Genomic DNA, 22,320 nt, shown 5'->3' on the forward strand with positions numbered 1-22,320 from the left:
CAAAACAAACACTTGACCTCACAGTCATGACCCAAACATAACCCTTGCATGACCCAAACTTCACCCTGGCATATACAATTATTTATTAATTTTTATTTTTGGTGGAGCTCAAGATACTTTTCACCCCATTTTTCACGTATTGAATAATTTGTATGTTTGGGGGACTATTTAGGGTTCAATATATATATATTTTTTTATTTATTTTATTTATTTATTTTAATTTAGTTATTTTTGCCCCAATGCATTACAATGGGTGTCAGTTATATCCAAATTTTGGCTATTTGTGGGCCGGGCCTTATAGCGAATAGTGGTGTTTAACTGTACAGTAAATAAACAAGTTGTTTGAATAGCTATATGAGTCCATCTTCTGATGGGATCTTTGATCAGTTATCTTTTTCTTTTTAACTCGGTGATCAGTGATCGGCTCCAAAATCCTGATCGTGTAAAGCCTAATTGAAATGATATTCCAGTCTTTTATGTTGATTATCTTAACATGCAACAGTCAAGTGATAATGTCACACGTCCAGCCCGATCGGCCTCTCTCGTGCACTTTAATTGGCTCAGATATCATGCACACGTGCACACGCAAAACATCACTATCTGCTTTTCTCAGGACCACCATTCACAGCTTGGCCGTTCCACTTCACTGGCATGACAGCCCACTTAGAATAGCCTCATCGAGAATTCTTTCAGATGATGGCAAATAGGCCAAATTAATCCCCCGAAAACCAAATTGGCTCTTTGATTGTACGCGCGGATGCGTGTGTGTCTGCGTGTGTGTGGCCTTGTCTGTCAGTTGGTGCAATAAAATATGATTCTTTTCTACCAGAGATGTTGATGTCTGCAGCGGTGAGGTTAAAAAGCAATTGGCAACAAACATTTTAAGAGCAAATACCTGTGTTGGTATGTCAATGGCTTTTGGATCCCTTCTGACTTTCTGCTTTATTGCTCTCGTCATCGAACACTTTCAAGGGTTTTGTGTCCTTTATCTAGCTTGCTAAACAGTCCAATTAATGCTCATAAAATGGCAGGCCTTGTTCTCACAAATATGAGGTTAACTATCGGAGCATGATTTTTTTTTTCACTGGTGTATAAGCAGAGCAACACAAACGTGTCTAACATATTTACACACAATTTTTTCCAAAGGAACGAAAAGGAATAAAATGAATCTTTCCGAATAGAAGAGACTTGAGCATCTTTTCTGTAGTAAGTCTAGCGCCTCTTGAAGGTGAAACATTATATTGCATGTTGTGATAACATTAGCTACTGACTTGTGCTGGCAACTTGTCAAAAAGTGCAGATCACAACAATGCAGTCATTATAATGATCGTGATTTCAAATTATTTGTTTTTATTTGATCTATACCAGTCGTAAAATCCATCGGAATGACGCGCCCGCGCGAGACGTGTTGCTAGGCAACGCTTTAACAACAGCCGGCTCACTCGCTTTTCTACTATGGAACGGTTCCAAATATGCACTTAATCATGAGCACAGTACTCGGATGAAATGACTTTTATTGTAGTTATTAAATGTGTTACAGAATGTGAATGGACATGCTCCTTCAAAGTAGGCTGCTAGAAATGGAAATGAAATGTTATTGTCGTTGCACTTATCACAAGTACAGAACAACAAAATGTATTTTACAGTTTCAACCCATCCAGGAAACATAAAAAGGCATTGACACCTGACAGAGGGAGGATAGGAAGCGGGAGGACTGACGGGTCACCAGACAGTGCCCCAGTTTTATGAGATGGAAAAAAAAGCCGCACATGTCACTGGTGACTGTTCAGGTCAATTTCACATTGAAAGTGTGACATATTTCCAAACGGACCTCTATGGAATCCACATTTCTCATCAAAACTCCCTGATCCAGAAATGAGCCAGTCAGACGCATACTAGGTCCTTATTGAAATTGAAGCATCATGCCATTAAAAAGAAAAATCCAAACACAAAATCTTGTCCGAATTTCAAATGCTGCCATCTTGGGAGCATTCAACTTAAGAGCTTGCACTGTTAAGTCTTTTGAAAGGGACTGATGAGAAAAGGGGATAAGAGGAAAGCAATCCGATTTGTCTTAATTACTTGCGATAAGGATGAATGGAGAGTCGCGAGCCGGCGTGTGCGACCATGCTTACCTCTGTGCATGCGTGTGCAGATTAATTATACCTCGGGGTGAATCAATAACGCTTTTATTACCGTACCTAGTCAATATCCCCGTAGCCCTGAAATTAGACAGCCACGCTCCTTTAAGCTGTGCGGTTTTTTTTTTTCTTCCTCATATTTATTTGATGCACCTCCACATTTAAAGTACTAGCTACTTCTGATGCAAACCTTCAAATGCCAACATTCTGTTGCAGTTCCTCATCTTCGATGCACCAGCTGTTAAGTCTTGTTTCATTTCATCAGTTGGGACGTGAACGTCACAGTGATGCGCAGGTGATGAAAATGTATATGCGCGTCTGGTGCTTCGCGGGAGTATGAATCATTGCAGAATTTCGAAAGCTACAGCCTATATGTCGGCAATGTATAAACGGATGAATGCAGCGTCTTGTTATATGAATTACTTGCGTGATACAGCCTACAGTTAAAGTTATCGCTCAACATAAAGGGACCCCTTACAGTGAAAGGAGGTGCGTGTATCATCCCCTATTTCAAGATGTGGTAAAATGCTGTCAGACTTTCATAAGTAACTACAATGATTGGTGGCAGAAAAGTGTAAATCAGCACATACAGTATATCCGTACCCAGAATATCAGAATCTGTTTTATGTATTATTGGCCACGTACGGACAAGGAATTTGTCTTGACAGTGGCATCCCGTCCGAGAAACCAACAGAGGGAGACAGAACAAGAAGCCTGGCGGTTTGCTAATTAGCGCCCCGAGTTTCTTAGATGGGGTGGTGGGGTGGGGTGCATGAGGAAGGAGAGAGAGGGGAAAAAACACGAACCAATAAAGGGGACCACAGTATGGTCCTGGAAAAAAAAACTACACAATGGCAACACAATGATGACATATGTCAGTATCGCAAAAAGTTACAGCATTAACTTTGGAGATGAATTTCAGTTATGTAAAGTATTTTAAAAAATGAATGCAGCCTTATTTACTATGGAAGACCAAAAGTGACAAAATAAAAATAAATAAATAAATATAAGTGAAAATAAATTTAATAAATAAATTTAAAATTTAATGCAAAAAAAAAAAAATGCTCATAAATGGAAATAATTTCCATCCATCCATTTTCTGAACCGCTTGCTCCTCACAAGGGTCACGGGGGGTGCTGGAGCTTATCCCAGCTGGCTATGAGCAGGAGGCGGGCTACACCCTGCCAGCCAACCAGTTCAGCAACAACAACCAACCACACTCATAAGCACAACTAGGGACAGTTAGGAGCACCCAATTATGTTGGAATGTGGGAGGAGACCGGAGTACCCGGAGAAGACCCACGCAGGCACGGGTAGAACATGCAAACTCCACCCAGGAAGGCCGGAGCCTGGACTCGAACCCGAGTCATCAGAACTGGGAGGCGGATATGTATATATGTATGTATATATGTATGTGTGTGTATATATATATATATATATATATATATATATATATATATATATATATGTATATATATATATATATATATATATATATATGTATATATGTATATGTATTATATATATATATATATATATATATATATATATATATATATATATATATATATATATTCATTTATGTTCTTTTTTTTTGTATTTTGTAAGTTTTGAATTATATTATTAATTATATAATTATACTGTCTGTATCGTTGGTAAAATATCACTGTAATATCACATTGCGTGTCACTTGAACCTCAACTGCCTTCCACGCAATGAAAACATAATTGCATGGTGGAAGGAATAAAAAGAGAGTTTACTGTTTCCTGATTCATTTTCACTCGCATGTATAAGTGAAATATGATCCCATAAAATTGGATGCAACTGCATGCCATCATGCATATCTGATCAATGGAACACAGGAAATGGATCGTCTGAGCTTCCCTTTCTCCGTCCTTCTTCGTATGTGCAGAGCGTCCCCAGCCGCCCAGGAAGTTGGCAGTTCCTCAGGATGGCGTGGAAGCGCGTCGGCTCCGCCTTCATTGGGTGACCGGCAGCTCAGGCTCCTCCCCCGTGAGGTACTTGACCGTGCAAATCAAAGAGCTGCCGGATGGCGATTGGATCACAAATACGGCGGACATCCCGCATAACCTGACTGTCTGGACCATTGACAGGTAAGTCGCATAGTTAGCATCATTTTCAACCGAAGTCAACCCAGCAAGCGGTGCCTTCAATTTTGAGCTGAATTTGTTCCTAAGCTGTACAAGTTGGACTGAACTTGTTAAACGTGTCCTTGGTTCCTCCCTGGTGAAAGCTTTCCTATCCTATTGCTGAAACCTGTCCCTTGGAAATGATTTGTTTTGCCGCTGGGACATCTTGTGTGTGCGACTGAACAAAATACTGAACACAAGAATGCCAAAAGTCCTTGGGCCCAAAACAGACACTTGACGGCACTTTCAAGCATTGTCTTCAACGCTGTCCCAGTGCATTGTTGCTACAAACCTGCTCTCAGCTTGATTCCTTTTATAGCTTTTTTTTTGTAATGAAACCTACTGTACATTTTACGCAGCAAGTGCACAGGAGCGCATTAGCATTAATAAAGCACTACAGTAAATATTGCAATATATTGGTTTGTGTTATGAGTGCACACTCATTGTGTTGACTCTGAGTGTGGTGTTTCTCAACGTGAGTAATGTTATTAGCATTACTCTTTGCCTATTATTGTAATCACCTTGCACCGAGGAGGAAATGCGGATAAGATATTGGAGCCATACAGCAGTTAAGAACGTGTGCGGTTATTATTCCAGACCCTTTCACGCTATTTATAACCAGTGTAACGCTTCGTCGCGCCGCAAGCTTGAAAGAAAACGATTCACTTATTTTCCTTCAAGGGTACTATTGGGTGAAGAATGTGGATGGGAGTGGGAATTATAAAGAAATATGACCTGTGCGCTTGTGCAGGTTGAAGCCCTTCACCTCATACAAGCTGCGAATGGTGGCCACCAACGACATCGGAAGCAGCGTCCTCAGTAAGGAGACGGATGCGGTCACGACCTTACAAGACGGTGAGAGGCTGGACAACGACAGATGAGCAGAATTTTGGGAGACACGACAGAGACAGGGCGGGAGAAAGTTTTTTCCACAAATAGTGACCCCATTAATGTCAAAGATTGTCTTTTCTTCTACACTTTGATCAATACGATAAGGGATATTAATAATTGTTAAAAAGTGAAATCAAAGTTCAACCTCTTCTTTTTCCAGCTAAAAGCCTTACAGGAATTTGCACTGAAAATCAACTATTTAGTTTTTTATTAACTTTTTTTTTTTTTTTTTTGCAACGGCACCATATAATGACAATATGGGCTTTCTATCCTATTGTGTTTAATTCCATTCTATTCTATAAATTCAACATTTGTAATCTCAAATTATATAGTTATTATTATTCAATTATTTCACTTTAGTAGATGTTAGTAATAAAGGGAAAACATGAATTAAAATGTCATATTACTGAACTGAGGGATACTTTAAAAGGGATACTTGACTCATTGAGCCATTGTCAGCAGTAAAAAGTGAATATTTTCTCCAGATTTTATTTGATAACTTCATTATTTTTATTTTTCAATTAATTCAATTCATTTTATATTTTATTTAGCACAATTTAAAAACTTTGCAACATTGAAGCCGAAATGGCTTATACAAGATTCCACTCCATACTTCAAAATCATATCATATCATATCATATCAAATTTCAACAAAAAAAGATTCTAGATCTATCGAAACAAGATAACAAAATAAACTGAATTAAGGAAAGAAAGAACAGCAAATAAGTGGTACATATGGTAAAAATGTCTTTAATATTTAATTATAAGTAGATAGTGGGAGATGTAAAATAATAATCAGGATAATAGTAAATATAGCTTCAATATTTGTTTTTTTTAAAAACAGTGTAAGAGGATACATTAAAACGCATGTATTAATTACTACTTTTAAAAACTAATTTTGCCACTTGCTGTCGACTGAAGATGACATCATTTGTGTTGAGGAAACAGGTAACAAGTCTAACGACCAATCATGGTTCAGTTTGCTGACCAAACCCAGAAAACAGATGAGCCATGATTGGTCGTTATCTACTTCCTCAGCACAGGTGATGCCATCTTCCATCGACAGCAAGTTGAAAAAAATTGTTTTTCAATGTATTAATTGTACATGGAAAAATAATGAAATTATTCTGTGCAAAATATTCACTTTTATTGCTGAAAATGGCTCAATGAGTCAAGTATCGAATTAAAAATAACTCCTCCTTCCACGATATGAGGAAATGTTTAGGTACTTAAAAATCACAAAACAGAACAGAGCTGCGATGTGAAGATAATTTGAGAAGACTGTTTGTGTCCAGCACCTGATGAGCCTCCTGAGATCCTCACAGTCAAACCATCAACAACTACCTCCGTCCTGGTCCAGTGGAAGGTAAATGCTGTGGCAATATTTTCTTTATTACTGCAATAAAAGCTGTGGACATCAATATTTTTGAGCTGTTTGCAAGGAAAAAGTCATCATTCCCACAGAGCAAATAGAATTTTGTGAATATTGTTTGTTGTATGCTTTGCTTATATGTGCTTTTGACTGTGTATATGTTAGCATTAAGCTAGCAGGCTTTACACTCCAAAAGAGAATTGTTGAACCAATTTAAGATTACAAATTCAATCGTTGACCAACTTAAAAAAAAAATCGCTTCAAGTGGTAACACACGATTGAATTAAGTTAGTCCAGGGGTGGGCCTCGAGGGCCGTTGTCCTGCAGGTTTTGGAGGTTTCCCTCTTCCAACACAAGCTGATTCCAAACAACCGGATCATTATCAGGTTTATGCAGATCTTGCTGATGAGTTGATCTTATATCAGCTGTGTTGGAGAACGGAAACACGCAAAACCTGCAGGACTCCGACCCTCGAGGACCGAGTTTGCCCACGCCTGAGTTAGTCCAAAGTGAATATATTAAGTTTAAGCCATTATGAGTTCATTAAATGTAAGAGTTTGGATTGGAGTCACTTTGGATTAACTTAATTCAGGTGAATGTATTTAGATTAATGAACTAATAATCACTTAAACTTAATATATTCACTTTGGATTTAGAATTGTGGGGAAACAGCTTGTTTTCATCATGGCCCTGGTTGATCTACTATACTCTGCTGCCACCTGCTGGCCGTTTTTTGCAATTACTACCTTTTTTTTTTTTTTCACCAGTTGTCTGCCTTTGAGAGGCTGCATCAAAGCCTTTTGTACGCTCTAGCATAAAAAAAACAAACGTATAAATACGTCTTTGGGACACATAATACATTTAAAATAGAACGTATTTATACGTTTTTGGGAGCAAATGAGTTAATATTTTTCTCTCATTGGGAGTGGGCTACCAACAATTTTGTTTGTGTGCATTTGAAACAGGGATTACAAATGTAGCCTTGATGATCCACTAAGACATCTGAATGCCTTTTTATGATAACTGTCCATTACCGTAACTGACCATTATCTGCTCCCCTGACATGTTTTAGACACATTTGAAGTGCAGTCCAAATACATGTTAATAATTCACCGGGGGTGATAAAAGCCCTGCAGAATGCGTGTTTGTGTTTAATACATTATTCATCAAAGTGGGGGATACGTCAGACTAAAAATGACGATTGAAGGGATGGATTAGCCGGCGGAGGGGCACACGGGCAGTCCTGGCTGGTGAAACACAGACTCCATATAGCGTCTTCTTCTCCTCCTGGCTTAATGGCAAAAGCAGGAGGCTGTGAAAACAAAGTCGCCAGCGATTTCATCATCTTTTACTACCCACTCAAGCTCTGCGCCCTTTTCAAAGTTGTCTTTGTCAGCTTGACTTTTTCCCGTCAGTCAGCACTCCCGGAAGATGAAGGCCCGGAATGTACTCGTTAGGAAATAAATGAGTGATTTCTTTTGCATGTTTTCCCCAGCGGCCGAGCGACCGGCACATCAATGGGGTGCTGACGGGGTACCGGCTTTATTATCGAGAGCTGCCGGCCAACTCGTCGTTTGCTGCTGATATGGTCCAGGGCAGCAAAAGCACCACAGACGCCCACATTACAAGTAAGTTAACACACACAACATCTCCATTCAATATAATCATAAACATAAGCAGAGCTGTCAAAATTAATCGATTAATCTGCAAGTTATTGATTATCAAATTAATCGACAACTATTTTAATAATCCAGTAATGATTTGGGGCCATTTTTTAATTGAAAATTGTCTAAATCTTCTGATTTCAGCATATCAACAGTAATTGTTCACTGATTTCTGTAGTCCTTCATGAAAGAAGACTGATTATCGTCTGTGTTTTAATCAAAATAAGACATCTGTTTTTATTTTGGAAAACAATGACTGAACTGGTAACATAGTCCAACAACACTGCCCCTTTTTTTCATCATTACACGAATAGGAAGTGTGAAATAACCACCAATCACTGGTTAATAAACAGTAATCAGGGGGAAAATGCGTTTGTAATTCACTTTAATGCAAACTTAAAATGAATCTGATTAATCAATTGAATAATCAATTAATTGATTCTAAAAATATTCGATAGTGTCAACACGAAACTTAAGTTCACTTCACGAGGAGGTGGCGCCTTATAATTTTGTGTCTTATTGTGTTTTTTGAGCCCTACGAAACATGCGACATAATGCATTTGCATCTTGGACTGTTTGGTAAATAATTCATAACCATACTTACCATAATGTGTCTGTCATGAGCATGTTGTACATCCATGTTTCTTATAGAGAATGTAAACTTTGGTGCTCAAGTGCTATTTTTAAAATGGATGGATGAGGCAGCTCATTCTTAGTTGAGATACAGCGAATTTTAGGGGAAAGGGGGCGGATCCCTGAGGTTGAATAGCAAAAAAGGAGATAAATGAATATTAAATAAATAGACATTTAAAAGTACATTTTGTGAATGGGTTTTAAGTAAAATGGAACAATTAAAAGCAGCAAATACTCTTGATAATGTAGCAAAGGACAGAGTAAGTTGTATGTAGATATAAGAACAGAAGGTAGATAATCCTTCATTCCTTCAAACTTAAAGGCTATCGAAAATCTCCCTTTAAACGCAATCTTTTTTTTTTCTTTTTGTCGATAAATGTTAAATGAATTGCAGAAGCCATTTATCAGTGTTCCCTTTTCTTTTCGCTTTCTCCTCCAAAGCCAAGAGCACCTTCAAGACAGTCAGCAGCTCCTCACTGACAGAGTTTGAGTTGACACGTAAGTCACATCGCTTGATGATTATACTTGACTTTAAACGACCGTCTTTTTTCCCTTTCATCTTGAGTGCGCTGCTCTCGTCCCTGAATTCTTGTCAACTTTGTGTTGCTTTTTCAGAACTGAAGAAGTTCAAGCGCTACCAAATAGTGATGACCAGCTACAACATCGTGGGCGAGAGTCCTCCCTCTGAACCCGCGGAGGTGTCCGTCGGAGAGGCAGGCAAGTGAGGAGCAGTCGGCCGGCATTCCTTCCGACAAATCCTGTTTGCGACGCTTTGTGAGGCGGCTTTTCCTTGATGAAAGCGCTTCGTTAGCCTCTGTCCGCTACGGGCTTTTGTTGGCTTTCACTTTTTTGCTGCAACATTCGGTCCGAATGCTCAGACTATTGCTTGTGTTGCATCATTTCCGTACCATCCTCGCTCCTTATAAACTTCATTTAAAATTCTTTATCAGCATTTAACTTCGAAGAATCTTGATCCTTCATGGAAACTGCAGCGTTTTGGCTCTCAAAGTCTATTTAAAGTTTTAGTGCCTTTCTTTTTTTTTTGTAAATGTATGGTACAAGAAAATACAGTACGGTACATAATAGTTTGTTTTAACAGGTTCTTCCATCAACTCTCTAATGTACATCGATGAATAGTGGAGGCTGCTGTTGAAGGCGTTCCAAGAGGCTGTTTGGCCTTCCATTTGTGACCCTTAATTAAGAATGAATGAATTAAGAATGGAAGTAAAATCCATGTGTTCAAGATTTAAACTGTCAAACCTTTGCGTGATGAAGTGTTTAGAGGTCATTGTTTGAATAGCATTTTTAAATAGTTCAATGTTGTTTAGTTTTTAAAAAAAAACAGCGTAAATGCGAAGAGTAAACTTAAAGCCCTTAAAACGTGTAACAACCAATACTTTCATACTTTTTTGTTATATGATACAAGCCAAGACATGGCAATAAAAGAAATACTTAAACCATAAAGAAATAATAAAAATACTTTTGTGACATTTGTTATGTCATGTTTTTTTTTTCAATTTTATTTGCGTTACATATTTGATTTTTTTATTGCCCTGTATAAATATTTTAACCTCATATTCTTGATTTTTTTTTTTTATGCCATGCATATTTTATTTACTTTTGTAACGTGCCATGTTTTTTTAATTGGATTTTTAAAATGTGTTATCATTCTATTTTAATTATTTATTTATATTATTCAATGTTACTGTTTTTAAATCACATTTTTTACCATATCTTTCTTGATCTTTTATTTTATCTTGTGTAGTCCACATTATATTATATTATATTTTTTTAATCATGCCCCTTCCTGTTATTTATTTTTTCCTTCCATCTGTCCTGTAGGTTTCTCAATTTTAAGTTTTAAACTGTGCACCACTGAGTTTAAGTGGAAATACATTCTAATGCATGAACACGACAAACTCAAATTTATATTTTAAAAGCTTTCAGTCTGTAATGTATACTGATTATCACAGTAAGATTGCCATGACTTATTCCCTAGTGAATAGCAGTTATTATAAATTGTAATATGGTCATATAGTTTGTGCCGTCTTACCACTTTTGTCCCAACTTGTTGGAGCAGCTGCTATTGTTTTGATTACTGTGTTCTTTGCCAGCAGTGTTATGAATTTAAGAGTGAATGACTGATCTGCTACTTTTGTTATTGGCAGCTCCCAATAAATAAATAAAAGTCCAGAATGTTCATTCTGATGAAATGGTGGCGCTATGGGTTGTCTGGCAAAGGAGGCAGCCGCAGCTGAGCCTTAAATGTTACATAGCGCGATACTGCGAGCCACTGTTTGAATGACAAATAGAGCGGTAGGCCAGCCCTCGTGTTGCTGTGAAAAAGAGCGCCCGTCTTGAAGCCTCCACCAATGTTTACCTTTCGCCGCGCAAACAAAACGAGCCAGGATTTTTGTCTCGCGCATTCATATTCCGGAGAGGTTGCGCATTTTGTCGGCTTGAGAAGGCCACGCGTATCGCACGGTGAGAAATGAGTGGAGGATAAGCAGCGTACAGCAGGGGTGGCAGAAATGGCCGCAGGGTGATGATGATGAAATGCGGTGATATGGCCTTTTTCGGTGTGCGCCCCAGGTGCATAGCTGCAAAGCGCTTGTGCATGTGTGGTCACGGTGCAGTCAAAAGTCTCCAGCTCCGGGCACGCTCTAATTGGAAGGGCTTACCATGGAAGCAGAGCGGAAAATGTGAATAATTGTGTGAATTATCTGGAAAATATTCAGTGTTGTTGCTTCGGTATAAAAGGGAGAGTTGACCTGAAATTGGCTGGTTGTCACTCAATCACAGAAGAGATGTTTAAAGTCATCTATGTGAACCATTACTGTCATGTCAGCTTCTAACATGGAGGTGGGTGAAAGCAATGGTAGTTATCTTAAAAAAAAATAAAAAATAAAAAAAAGGTCAGCAGCTAGCAAAGTACAAGATATCAACCACGTTGCAACAAGCTCTTTTTGTCAGTGTTTTCACCAGGAATGTGAATATCGATGAAACTTAGCTACATTCTAAAGCTAATTGCTGCAAAACGGAAACAGATACAAATGTACTTTTTTCCTGATGAAAGATGATACTCTAATGTTTGTTTTGGTAGGTTCTTTTTTTTTTTTTTTTTTTTTTACAGCAATAGAACACAATATTCGGTGGGCCTGGCAAAATCAATCAAATCCAGTAAAACAGCCGGGAGCGAAAGGGGTTGCTTCAATGAAAATGGCTGCGAGTGAATGAGTTTTAACTGGCAGATTATGAAGAGCGTCTTTCAAAAATGTCTTCCTAAAAACCGAGAATCCTGAGTGTAACATCTCACTTTGTTTCATTTACAGCTCCATCAGTGGCCCCCCAGTCCATTCGGGTGTCGGCCGTGTCTCCCTCCAGCCTGGAAGTGAGCTGGGACACGCCCCCCCTGGAGACCCAGAATGGACTCATCCAAGGATACAAGGTGAGAGGCACGAAAGGAGCTGTGTATGTGTGTGCTCAGAAACTGCGCACACACACAGAATAGTTTTAATATTAGAGTACTACGTCATTGCTTCTCGAGGCTGTCGCTGTGCCACACCTTCAAGTGTCCTGCAGAGAGGCCGAGAATTAAGTTAGAGGAATGGACTTAAATGGTTTCGCTATCACCGCTCGTCCCGACAAGCCCCCCTCCTCCTCCCTTCTGCTCTCAGTACTTCAAACACAAGGTTATCTGTCCCGCTTTGGACACATTGATTTCTGCAGCAGAGCAGAGGTGGAATGTAGAAGAAAGACGGGAATGTAATATTTGCCGAGCGAAGGAAGGAGACGAGAGCGCCGTCCCTGTAGAATCCTGATTAAGGGGAGTGCATCAAAGTGTCAGACGGACGGACACGGCGACCAGGTTAAGCAGATTAAGTGCAGCCAAATAGGAGCAAAGAATGAATGTTTAATGAATTGATAGCTTCTGACTTGTGCTAATAGTCGCTCAGGCCGCGGGTAGCGCACAAGGAAGATTTCTTTTTAAGAGAAGAAGAGACTTTTTTTTCGAGGCTAGCCAAGGTAACTGCAATGCCTTGGTGGGCTTGTTAGACACATTGATAGTAAAGTCAACAGGTAATAGCAGCTCTCAGCAAAAATCAATCAGCAAAATTACACGCTCTGGAGTGTTTATCAACAAAGAAGCCGGCACACAAATCAATGATTTATATTGCCGTGGCAACTCTTGATTAGGGTTTCAAGTTTATTATTATCATCATGTTACCTTACCACTTGTGTGTTTCTACTTTTCAAGTACAAATAATGTGGAACCTCAGATGACCAGATTGAAGCTTACAAATCATTATCTGACAAAGGATACCACTGATATCTATTACTCAGGTTATTAATAACATTCTGCAGTAAAAGAGCTGCAGACATCCATCGTTTATTTTGCTCATGCTCGGATGTGAGCTGGAGTTTATCCCAGCTGACTTTGGGTGAGAGGTTGCCAGCCAATCACATGGCACAGGCCAAACAACCTGCACACTCACATGTACACCCATGGACAATTTCAAGCAGCGGTTCTTAACCTGTTAACCACTCAACTCAACTTGAGATTTATAGAGCGCTTTAAAACAACCACCACTGTTTTCTTCAGATGCAACAGGGCAGCAGATATAATAAAAAAGCAGAGGTTCTAGAATTGAACCCTGTGGAACACCATCGGGTTCGTGATACATGTGAATTCAAATTGTAGATATTCCACTTTCTTTCTCCGCTCTCTTTTTGCTCTCGCTCGTTTTGCTCGGCATAGTATCAATAGTATCATAAAATGAAGGGATTACATTGATAATATTGATGAATATATAATGACATCACACAATGTACCATCACAATAGTCAAAAGTCGAATACTAAGTGCACCAAATTCCCTGCAGTACAGAGAGGCCAAGTAATGCAATGTGATCCCCTTTAAAAACTAATTTTGCCAATTGCTGTTGACTAAAAATGACATCACCTGTGCTGAAGAAGTAGTTCAAAACCAATCATAGCTAACCTGATTTCTGGGTTTGGTCAGCAAACGGAACCATGATTGGTCGTTACCTACTTCCTCAGCACAGGTGATGATGTCATCTTCAGTCAACAGCAAGGAAAAAAAACTAATTTTAAAGGTATAAATTGTACATGATGAAGTAGTCAAATGAATTCTGAGCAAATTATTAACTTTTTACTGCTGAAAATGGTTAAATGAGGCAAGTATCACTTTGAGAACCACTGATTTAGGTTAATTCAACCCGGAAGCCAAAGTGTCTGGAGAAAGTGTCAAGGTTGGGGAACACATGCAGACTCTACACAGGAAAAGCCGGGTCTGAGTCAAACCTCGAACCTCAGACCTGTGAGGCACACACGCTAACCGCTAGACCTAGACCGGAATGCAAACAGCCAAATTAAATGTTTTCTCATGTCTTAGAATCACAACATAAGATTTTCAAAAGGACGTTTTGACACTTTTTGTCCATGAAAATGACATGATAGTTGCGCATGGCTTTGGTAACGACCACCAATCACGATGCACCAATTTTCGGAAGCTGAGACGTGATTGGTTGTTTAAAAAAAAAAAAAAAAACATTTTAAAAAACATGACTAAAAATGAGCCCGCGTCCTTTCAGAGGTTTGACTGCATTTACCTTGACATTGTACGTATTTAGCATACGAGCGTTACACTCTCTGCATTCAAACGCTGCTGGTTGAATCTCATTCATTCCAGGTTGTAAGTTGTCGATGTGTTCAAAAAGGCTGCAACTTGTAAGTCTTCTCTCCCAATCTGTTCACTGTGCTTCGCGAGTCATATCTGCTCGGCGACTGCTGATGCAGTGCTGCCCTCAAGTGCTTCTCCTAAGGGGCTACCTCATGCTCAGCACTAGTTTAGGAGAAACACTTGATTTACAAGTGGGGCTTTTGTTTTCAGTTTTGGCTAACAGACACTGTAGATGATATCCAGTTACTCAGTACTGTACTTAAGTCTTTTTTTCATTGAGTACTTATTTGCTTAGTCAAGTAATTCTCTTAAGGATTACTTTTACTTGAGTACAGCTTTTTTTTTTTTGGCTGCTCTACAGAAAACAATTGAAGACGCATTGTACATTTTTTATTGTCATACATGCATAAAACAAATCTGTCAGTTTATGACAATGCTTTATGGATATAAACATTTCAATTTAAAAAAAAACCTGAGTTGACCTAATGTGCTCTACACTCTATTGCATCATAACTGTTTTTTTCCCTTTTAAATTACTACAGCTAAAGCTAAAAATAAACCAACTAAGTGAAATTTAATGTCACATCTGCTTTGGCTCTATTCTCGCACTCTAAAAGCTCTGGTGAATACAAGATACTTTTTTTTTTCTCCTTTTAAATTCATTTATAATGCACGAGTCTCAGCCAGCACTGTTGTTGCAATTAGTGTGAACCAGAAAGAACGACGACTTTCCAAGCACTTTCCATGTCGAGCCTTTATTTGCCGCTGCGTAGCACCTTCATTTATTTCCTTTACACGCGGCGGGATCCATCAGTGTGTGTTGGGCTTTACTTTAAGTGGATCAAAGGAATGAAGTTGCACTTGTAGTGTTACGGGTGAGATGGCGCCGCTTTGAATGTATTAGATGCATTCCAAAGGCCGCTTAGTGGAAGTGCATTGCGCTTTTACAGTGTAAAGTATTGCCTTGGAATCACTGCAGATCTTGTTACTAATGCACTACAACAAAAAGGGATTTTTTTTTTCTTTTTATGTATTGAAAACACCATCTTTAAGGGGCGTGGCCAAGTGAGTGACATCAGGAACATGACTGGGTTTGTCTGAGTGTGAGCTTCTGGCTCACTATAGCTCCGTGCTTGTGTTGCCATTTTGTATTTTTGTGTTTGTGCCGCTCAGTGAATGGCTGAAAGTGCCAAGGCAACTTTGCCCAATCTTTTATTGTACATATCTGAAGCCTGCGTGCAACTCGTTTTGACTCACAACTCAAAGCTTCGGCCTTGAAAACCTCGTAATTTGGAGGCACTCATAGCTCGTAAGTCAAGGTGCCATTACACTATGGATCTTCTGACACAAAGAGTAATGCCTTCATCAGACTAAAAAGCCAAAAGGTCTACAGAAGCAATATTCCCCCAAAACTTCTGGTCCTAGCTTTGCATTTGTTCTAGTCTGGAAAAATACATTACATTTTGACATTAACGTGCCATGGGCAACAATGCCTGAAAGTGGCTATAAGCATATGGGCTTCCATCAGAAGAGAAATTGCTTCATTTGAGCCTAAAATAGCCTTTGCGTCTTCATTACTGGCAAAAGTTGATGACATTTGGCAGCATGGTGAATTTGTTGTTAGCATGTCTGCCTCATAGCTATGAGGTTTTGCGTTCAAATCTTGGTGCTGGCTTTCCTGTATGGAGTTTCCTTTTTTTTTTTTTTTCTACACTGTGCCCACAGAAAAACGTCACATTTATTTTTATATAAAGTAATAGCCCTGCCATGAATAGCAGAATAATGTAATTGTCACACCCCAAGCCCCTGAAAATATTGTTTTTGACATCCAAACGCTGACACACCTTTTAAAAAAAAAAAAAAAAAAAAAAGGTAAACACACATACCAAAATGTTCAACCAAACTATATAATTTTGTCTAATCTAATGAAAGTTTTCCAATTTAATGCTAACATGTAATGTGAAACGTCTCTGGGGGGTTAATGTTAGCATAGTTAGCAATTAGCATGGTGTAATCATAAACCTTCAAACGCTTTAACACATGTAGCTATCAACAAATACAAACAGAATACAACATAAGAGAAATTAACATTGTATATTTATACAGCAAAATGCTCAATTGAGCCATGTCATTTCGTCTAACGTGTGTTAGCTTAATGCTAGCATAATAGTGTGAAACACCATAGATGACTAATTACTAATAATAAATGAAATAAATGTTATGGTAATTATAAATGTAAAAACAACTTCTACTTTAGCAACTAACAGGTTTATAGGTTTGTATTTTTGTAGTGAGGTGCCCGTGTGCTTGGCGTAAAAAATGTTACGCTTTGCGCTAGACTTGCGCTAGGCACGAAAACATGGCCCGTAGAGTACAACAATACTCACAGGCGTATGTACTGTACTCTCTGGCCTGTGGCAACTCTTAATATTGGTAGCTAGAGAATTTTTTTTGGCTACCTTTTCAGCCTCTTCTGTTTGCTCTAAATGGTGTTGCTTTTCTTGCCAGCATGTTGCAGCACAAAAGTAAGCTAAAGTCGAACGACTCTAAATTTGGACTTGCTGGCATACTGCACTCTAAAAACCCATGAAAAGCAATGATTACAAAGAATCAATATAACACGGACCCGCACGATGAACCGCACCATAACGGATATTCGCTTTAGTCTGAACTTGACTGTTTTGCCCTGCCAGCAACGCCAACCTCCCCTTTAAGCAGAATTGTCACGCTTTTACATTATCAGAATAAACGAGGGGGCGTCGCAGAGCAGATAACGTGAAAGTAAACAGTGGACGCTGTTGTCGAGAGTGGGCAGCGATGAGGAGAGACGACAAATGGGCCGTGGAAGAGTCGGTGAGTGTTGTTTACAGCTCCTCTCGTGTTGCAGGTGCACTACTGGCAGAAGAACAAACAGAACCAGACGGAGAAGATGAAGGTGGTTTTTGTCCCCGACACCCGCATGCACCTGAGCAACCTGAGCAGCTACACGCCTTACCTCGTCACTCTCACCGCGTTCAACACGGCCGGCGACGGACCGCCCAGCGACCCTCGCGGTGCACAGACACTGCAGTCGGGTAAGGGCCGCTCGGATGTCTTATAGTTTTTGTTTCATTCTAATATTACAAGACAAATTCACAATTTATGATAAAAAAAATATATATTTACATTAAAGTTGAAATATTAAAGTCATATTACATTAAGAAGTTAGATAATTAATTTTAAAAATTTAGAAAAGTCTTAATGTTAGTATAGTTATAATAGCTTGTTATAATATTGCAAGTGTGAATAATCGGAATATTTTTTTCTAATATTTTTTTTGCTTTTGTCTTTAATGATGAGACAGAATTAAAACATGAATAGGTATATTATTATACAAAGACATTTTTACGTTTTGGACAATAGTCATATCATGAAGTTAATCATATATTATGGAAATAAAGTAAGTATAATTTTATGACCATAATAGTCATAATGTTAAAAGCTAGAATTGGAATAGAATAGAGTATTGCATGACTTAAGTTGTAATTTTAGCAGACAAAATTATTGTTTGAGAATTAAAAATTATATGAGAATTATAAGAATAAAATAAAAAATGATTAAAGTCACTACATTACAAGGCAAAATTTGTAAAAACTGGTTATTTTATGATAAAGAAAAAACATTACATTCAAATTGAAATATAACAACCAAAAAAAGAATATGTTTATGACATTATTGTCATATGTACAAAAAATATTGTAATATTAAAAAATAAAGTTGTAATATTGCAAGAATTACAAGCACAACATTTTATTATTACAGGGGAATATAATCAAATTATTACAAGAATGAATTGCGGGAATAATGTGATGGGGGAAAAAAAAGAAAAAGAAAAAAAAGGAGTATAATTTCCAAAAATAAAGCACATGAGGAGGGGGCACAGCATGAACCTGGAAAAAAAAAAACACACAACCACATCATGGAAGCCATGACAACAGAAGATTGTGTCATCTTTCAGCCCCCAGCCAGCCCAGCTACCTCTCCTTCTCCGAGGTGACGGGAGGGAGCGTCAACGTCTCCTGGGGGGCTCCTTTAACTCCCAATGGCCTGCTGGAGGGCTACCAGGTCATCTACCAGCCCACCGCTCCGGTGCAAGGTACACGCTGGAAACACACAAACGCTAAATCAACACACACGCGTGACACACACGACCCGCGTGCGAGCAGGCGTCAGCAAAGTGGTGACGGTGGACGTGAAGGGCAGCTGGCAGCGATGGCTGAAGGTTCGAGATCTGGCGAAAGGGGCCACGTACACGTTCAGCGTCCAAGCGCTCACCGTCAGCTACGGACCCCCGATTCGCGCCAACCTCACCGCGGAGCCGGTCCAAGGTGAGAGAAGATCAATGTATCAAATGACACGGAACGATACGTTTGGGGTCATGCTTCTCTCTGACCACGCAGGTGCACCCGGATCACCCACGGAGATCTCCATCACCAAGGCATCCTCCGCCCTCACCATCCACTGGGCCGAGGGCGACAGCGGGGCGGCGCCCGTCAGCGGCTACGTGATCGAGTCTCGTCCCTCAGGTTTGATGCTCGGACTTTTTTTCCCGTCTCTCGTGTCGTTGACACCCGCTGAGCTAATCAGCTCAGCATCGTAATGAGCTGATCTATCAGAGGCGTGATCATCACTGGCAAATGATTTAATGGCGGTGGTAAATTGTGAACCATTACGGGCGATCCCGACTGGAATTGTAAACTGAATCGACGTTATTACGTTTACGGCTCCGGTGCTGCTCACAAGAGCGCAGGACAATCAAGTAGAAATTGGACACGTGCATGAAATTTATTCTTATCTTATTTCCGTGAATGGGTTTCTTTTGTTGACCTGACCTCCCTTCTCGTCCGCGTGCTTGCAGACGAAGGCGTGTGGGACTCGTTCATCCGACTGCTGTCTCCCAGCAGCCGGTCCGTGTCGGTGCCGCTGGAGCGCCTGCGACCCGGGATCAGCTACGAGTTCCGAGTAATCGCCGTCAACCGCTTCGGCTTCGGACAGCCCAGCTCGCCCTCGGCAGCGCTCGCTGGTAAACACGAGGAGTGAATGCAGTCGTTGCTTCTTTTTCACAATTTTGTCTCCTGCAATTGAGCTGCGAAGCCGATATACTTTCACATTTTCAACCCAAATGTCAGTTCATTCAGGATATCTTGGGAACTATTCTTCAAATTCACAGAATTACCATTTTTCACAGAATTCCGCTTTGAATATTTATTTTCCTTTTAAAAATGCATTTTATGTTTACCGTCCTTAGGTTATCTTTGATGATCTTATACATTAAAGTAAGGAAACTATGCAAAAATGTTTTTTTTTGCTTTTTTGTTTTTTTTGTTTGTTTTTTTTACATACCAGGTTAAGTGAAGATCCAGTGTGTAACTTTATATTGTTGAATTTGATGGATTGATTACATTAAATGAATCTAAATACAATCTGACCATGTAAAAGCCAAATTTGTTCATGCGTTAAATAGAGATAGACCGATCATCGCCCGGACTGATTATCAGTGCTGATATTCAGTATTTTGACAGTTACCGGTATCGGCCTTTTTTAAAAAAAATAAATAAAATAAATATATATATATATATATATATATATATATATATATATATATATATATATATATATATTTGTAGATAATAAATCAATTGAAAACTTTGTTACCTTCTGGGAATTATTTGTTTACATTTTCAGTTTTGATAAAGAGCTGCTGTTGGAACTTGGAACTCTCTGCAACTTTTGTTTTTGTGAGAAGTGAAAAGTTAACATTTCAGCTATTTTGAAGTTTCAGAAAACTTTATTTCTTGTAGAAAAATAATTGGGAGCTATTTACTTGTTAAGTTTTCATTTGTTATTTTAAGACATACTGATGGCCCGCAGAGCTCCTTGAATTTCTGCCGATTGTCTATTTTTTTATTTATTTTTTTAAATCAACATTTTGCAAATTTGAAAAGTTGTTCAATAAATATATGTTTAAAGACAATTTCAACACAGTTAGTAATTTGACTTTTGGCTGTATTTCATTTTATTTATTTATTTATTATTTTTTTAATATATATTTTTATGCCAATATTTCCCTTTTAGTGAAAGTGAATGTTTGCTCCTCCTTGACAACTAATAATCAATAAGGGTCCTAAAAATAATAATAATAATAATAATCTGCCAATCTCTCACGTCAATGTCTGATCATTTTTAAAAATGAAAGACAAAAAGAAAAAATGATCCACACCAAAATGTAATTGGTTCTTCTCATTATGTGACTATTTTTTTTATGTACTGTCTCTCACAATAAAATAGAACATATCTGCAATCTAGTTTTCCCATTTAAAATGTAAAAAAATAAAATAGCGTTTACTAATAATTACTTTTATGGTCATTTTTGTGCCATCTTTTCGATTGCGCAATAAACTAAAAAGTGCCGAGTAGACACATATAGGTGACATGCATCTTGTTTATAGGTGTAATATGTGAGTGAAATAGCATTTTTTTTTTTTTTTATCACATTCTTAATACCCACTTTGTCATCTAAATCATACCAATCGTCTGTTTGGAAATGGCACGGCACTGAAACCACAACCAAGCTTCTCCATTTTTTATTTTTTATTTTTTTTTTTCCGTATGAGCAGCCTTGTCCGAGCGTCCGTTCTACGAGGAGTGGTGGTTCCTGCTGGTCATGGCGCTGGTGGGCCTCATCCTCATTCTCATCCTGGTCTTCACCCTCCTGCTGCACGGACACAGCGGCAAGTACAAGGCCTGTGGCACAGGTAACGCATGCGGCGGACGTACTCACATAAAATATACAGATACTTTGTACTTGAGTACTTGAATAGAAATACAGATACTTTGTCCTGTACTTCAGCAAAAATGTGCAGACTAAAATTAGACATCAGTACAAAAGTAAAAATGAATGATTTTTTTTTACTGTCAGTTTTTATAATGAGTTTTCTTCAATTTAGGACAAATAAAAAATAAAATTAATAATAGGAATAATAATGATGATAAAGGATTTGTAACATTGCCCCGAGCAGCCCGAGACGTGCACCAGAGAGCAAAACAAGGTCATGTTTGTTCCTCCTCACGCAGGCTTCAAGGACAAATACTGCCCTCAAGCAACTCGGTTGAAAAACGAAATAAAGCAGTGGGGGAAAAAAATATATATATATATATCTATACACATATATCCTTCGTGAGCTATTCTGAATGAGGCTGCAGGCAGATACTGGGAATAGCTTTTTAATTAAGGCTTAAACTGTTGCAGCCGCAGTGCTATATTTGCCTTCTAATAAAAAGTAAACAGGCAAGTCTACTCGAGGGTGAATCCTAGGAGGTGTACAGTAAATTATCAGCACTGCATAAGAAAGTGCCTGGAGTTAAACGCGTATTATTATTATGGCTACCAGTTTTGGGACAATTTGCAAATGTGACATTTTGTAGTTGTGTGCAAATGTATCAAGTTTGAACTTCAGTACTCATAATAATACCCATAAGGTGAGAACATAGTCATAATATGTCTAATTGACCCTTTGAGGGAGATTATAAATCAAATGTAAAAAATATTGCAACAGATTACTACTAATAATGTGTCAATTTTTTTCATGAACTGTGATAAGAGACAGATAAGATGCATTAACAATTACAATTAAAGTAATACCAGAATAACGTTATATTGTGAGGGGAAAGTTTCAATATTAGCATATAAGTCAAAGTACTGGAACAACAAAGGTCAAATATTTATC

General features: G+C 38.6%; 1 protein-coding gene across 2 annotated transcripts in view; it reads left to right on the forward strand.

The window, feature by feature from the left end:
* The window catches only part of sdk1b (sidekick cell adhesion molecule 1b), a 270,446-nt gene that overhangs the window by 243,207 nt on the left and 4,919 nt on the right, over positions 1–22,320 (forward strand). For both annotated transcript variants that reach the window (XM_077524564.1, XM_077524563.1), the window contains 13 exons: positions 4,054–4,255; positions 5,043–5,146; positions 6,478–6,548; positions 8,050–8,182; positions 9,293–9,349; positions 9,467–9,568; positions 12,184–12,299; positions 17,442–17,628; positions 18,552–18,689; positions 18,760–18,921; positions 18,994–19,119; positions 19,452–19,616; positions 21,211–21,348. In XM_077524564.1, the coding sequence (XP_077380690.1) occupies positions 4,054–4,255; positions 5,043–5,146; positions 6,478–6,548; positions 8,050–8,182; positions 9,293–9,349; positions 9,467–9,568; positions 12,184–12,299; positions 17,442–17,628; positions 18,552–18,689; positions 18,760–18,921; positions 18,994–19,119; positions 19,452–19,616; positions 21,211–21,348 (1,701 nt within the window). The remainder of the gene's footprint in view (positions 1–4,053; positions 4,256–5,042; positions 5,147–6,477; positions 6,549–8,049; positions 8,183–9,292; positions 9,350–9,466; positions 9,569–12,183; positions 12,300–17,441; positions 17,629–18,551; positions 18,690–18,759; positions 18,922–18,993; positions 19,120–19,451; positions 19,617–21,210; positions 21,349–22,320) is intronic.

This window comes from Festucalex cinctus, chromosome 6 (genome assembly GCF_051991245.1).
Source record: "Festucalex cinctus isolate MCC-2025b chromosome 6, RoL_Fcin_1.0, whole genome shotgun sequence".
NCBI lineage: Eukaryota > Metazoa > Chordata > Actinopteri > Syngnathiformes > Syngnathidae > Festucalex > Festucalex cinctus.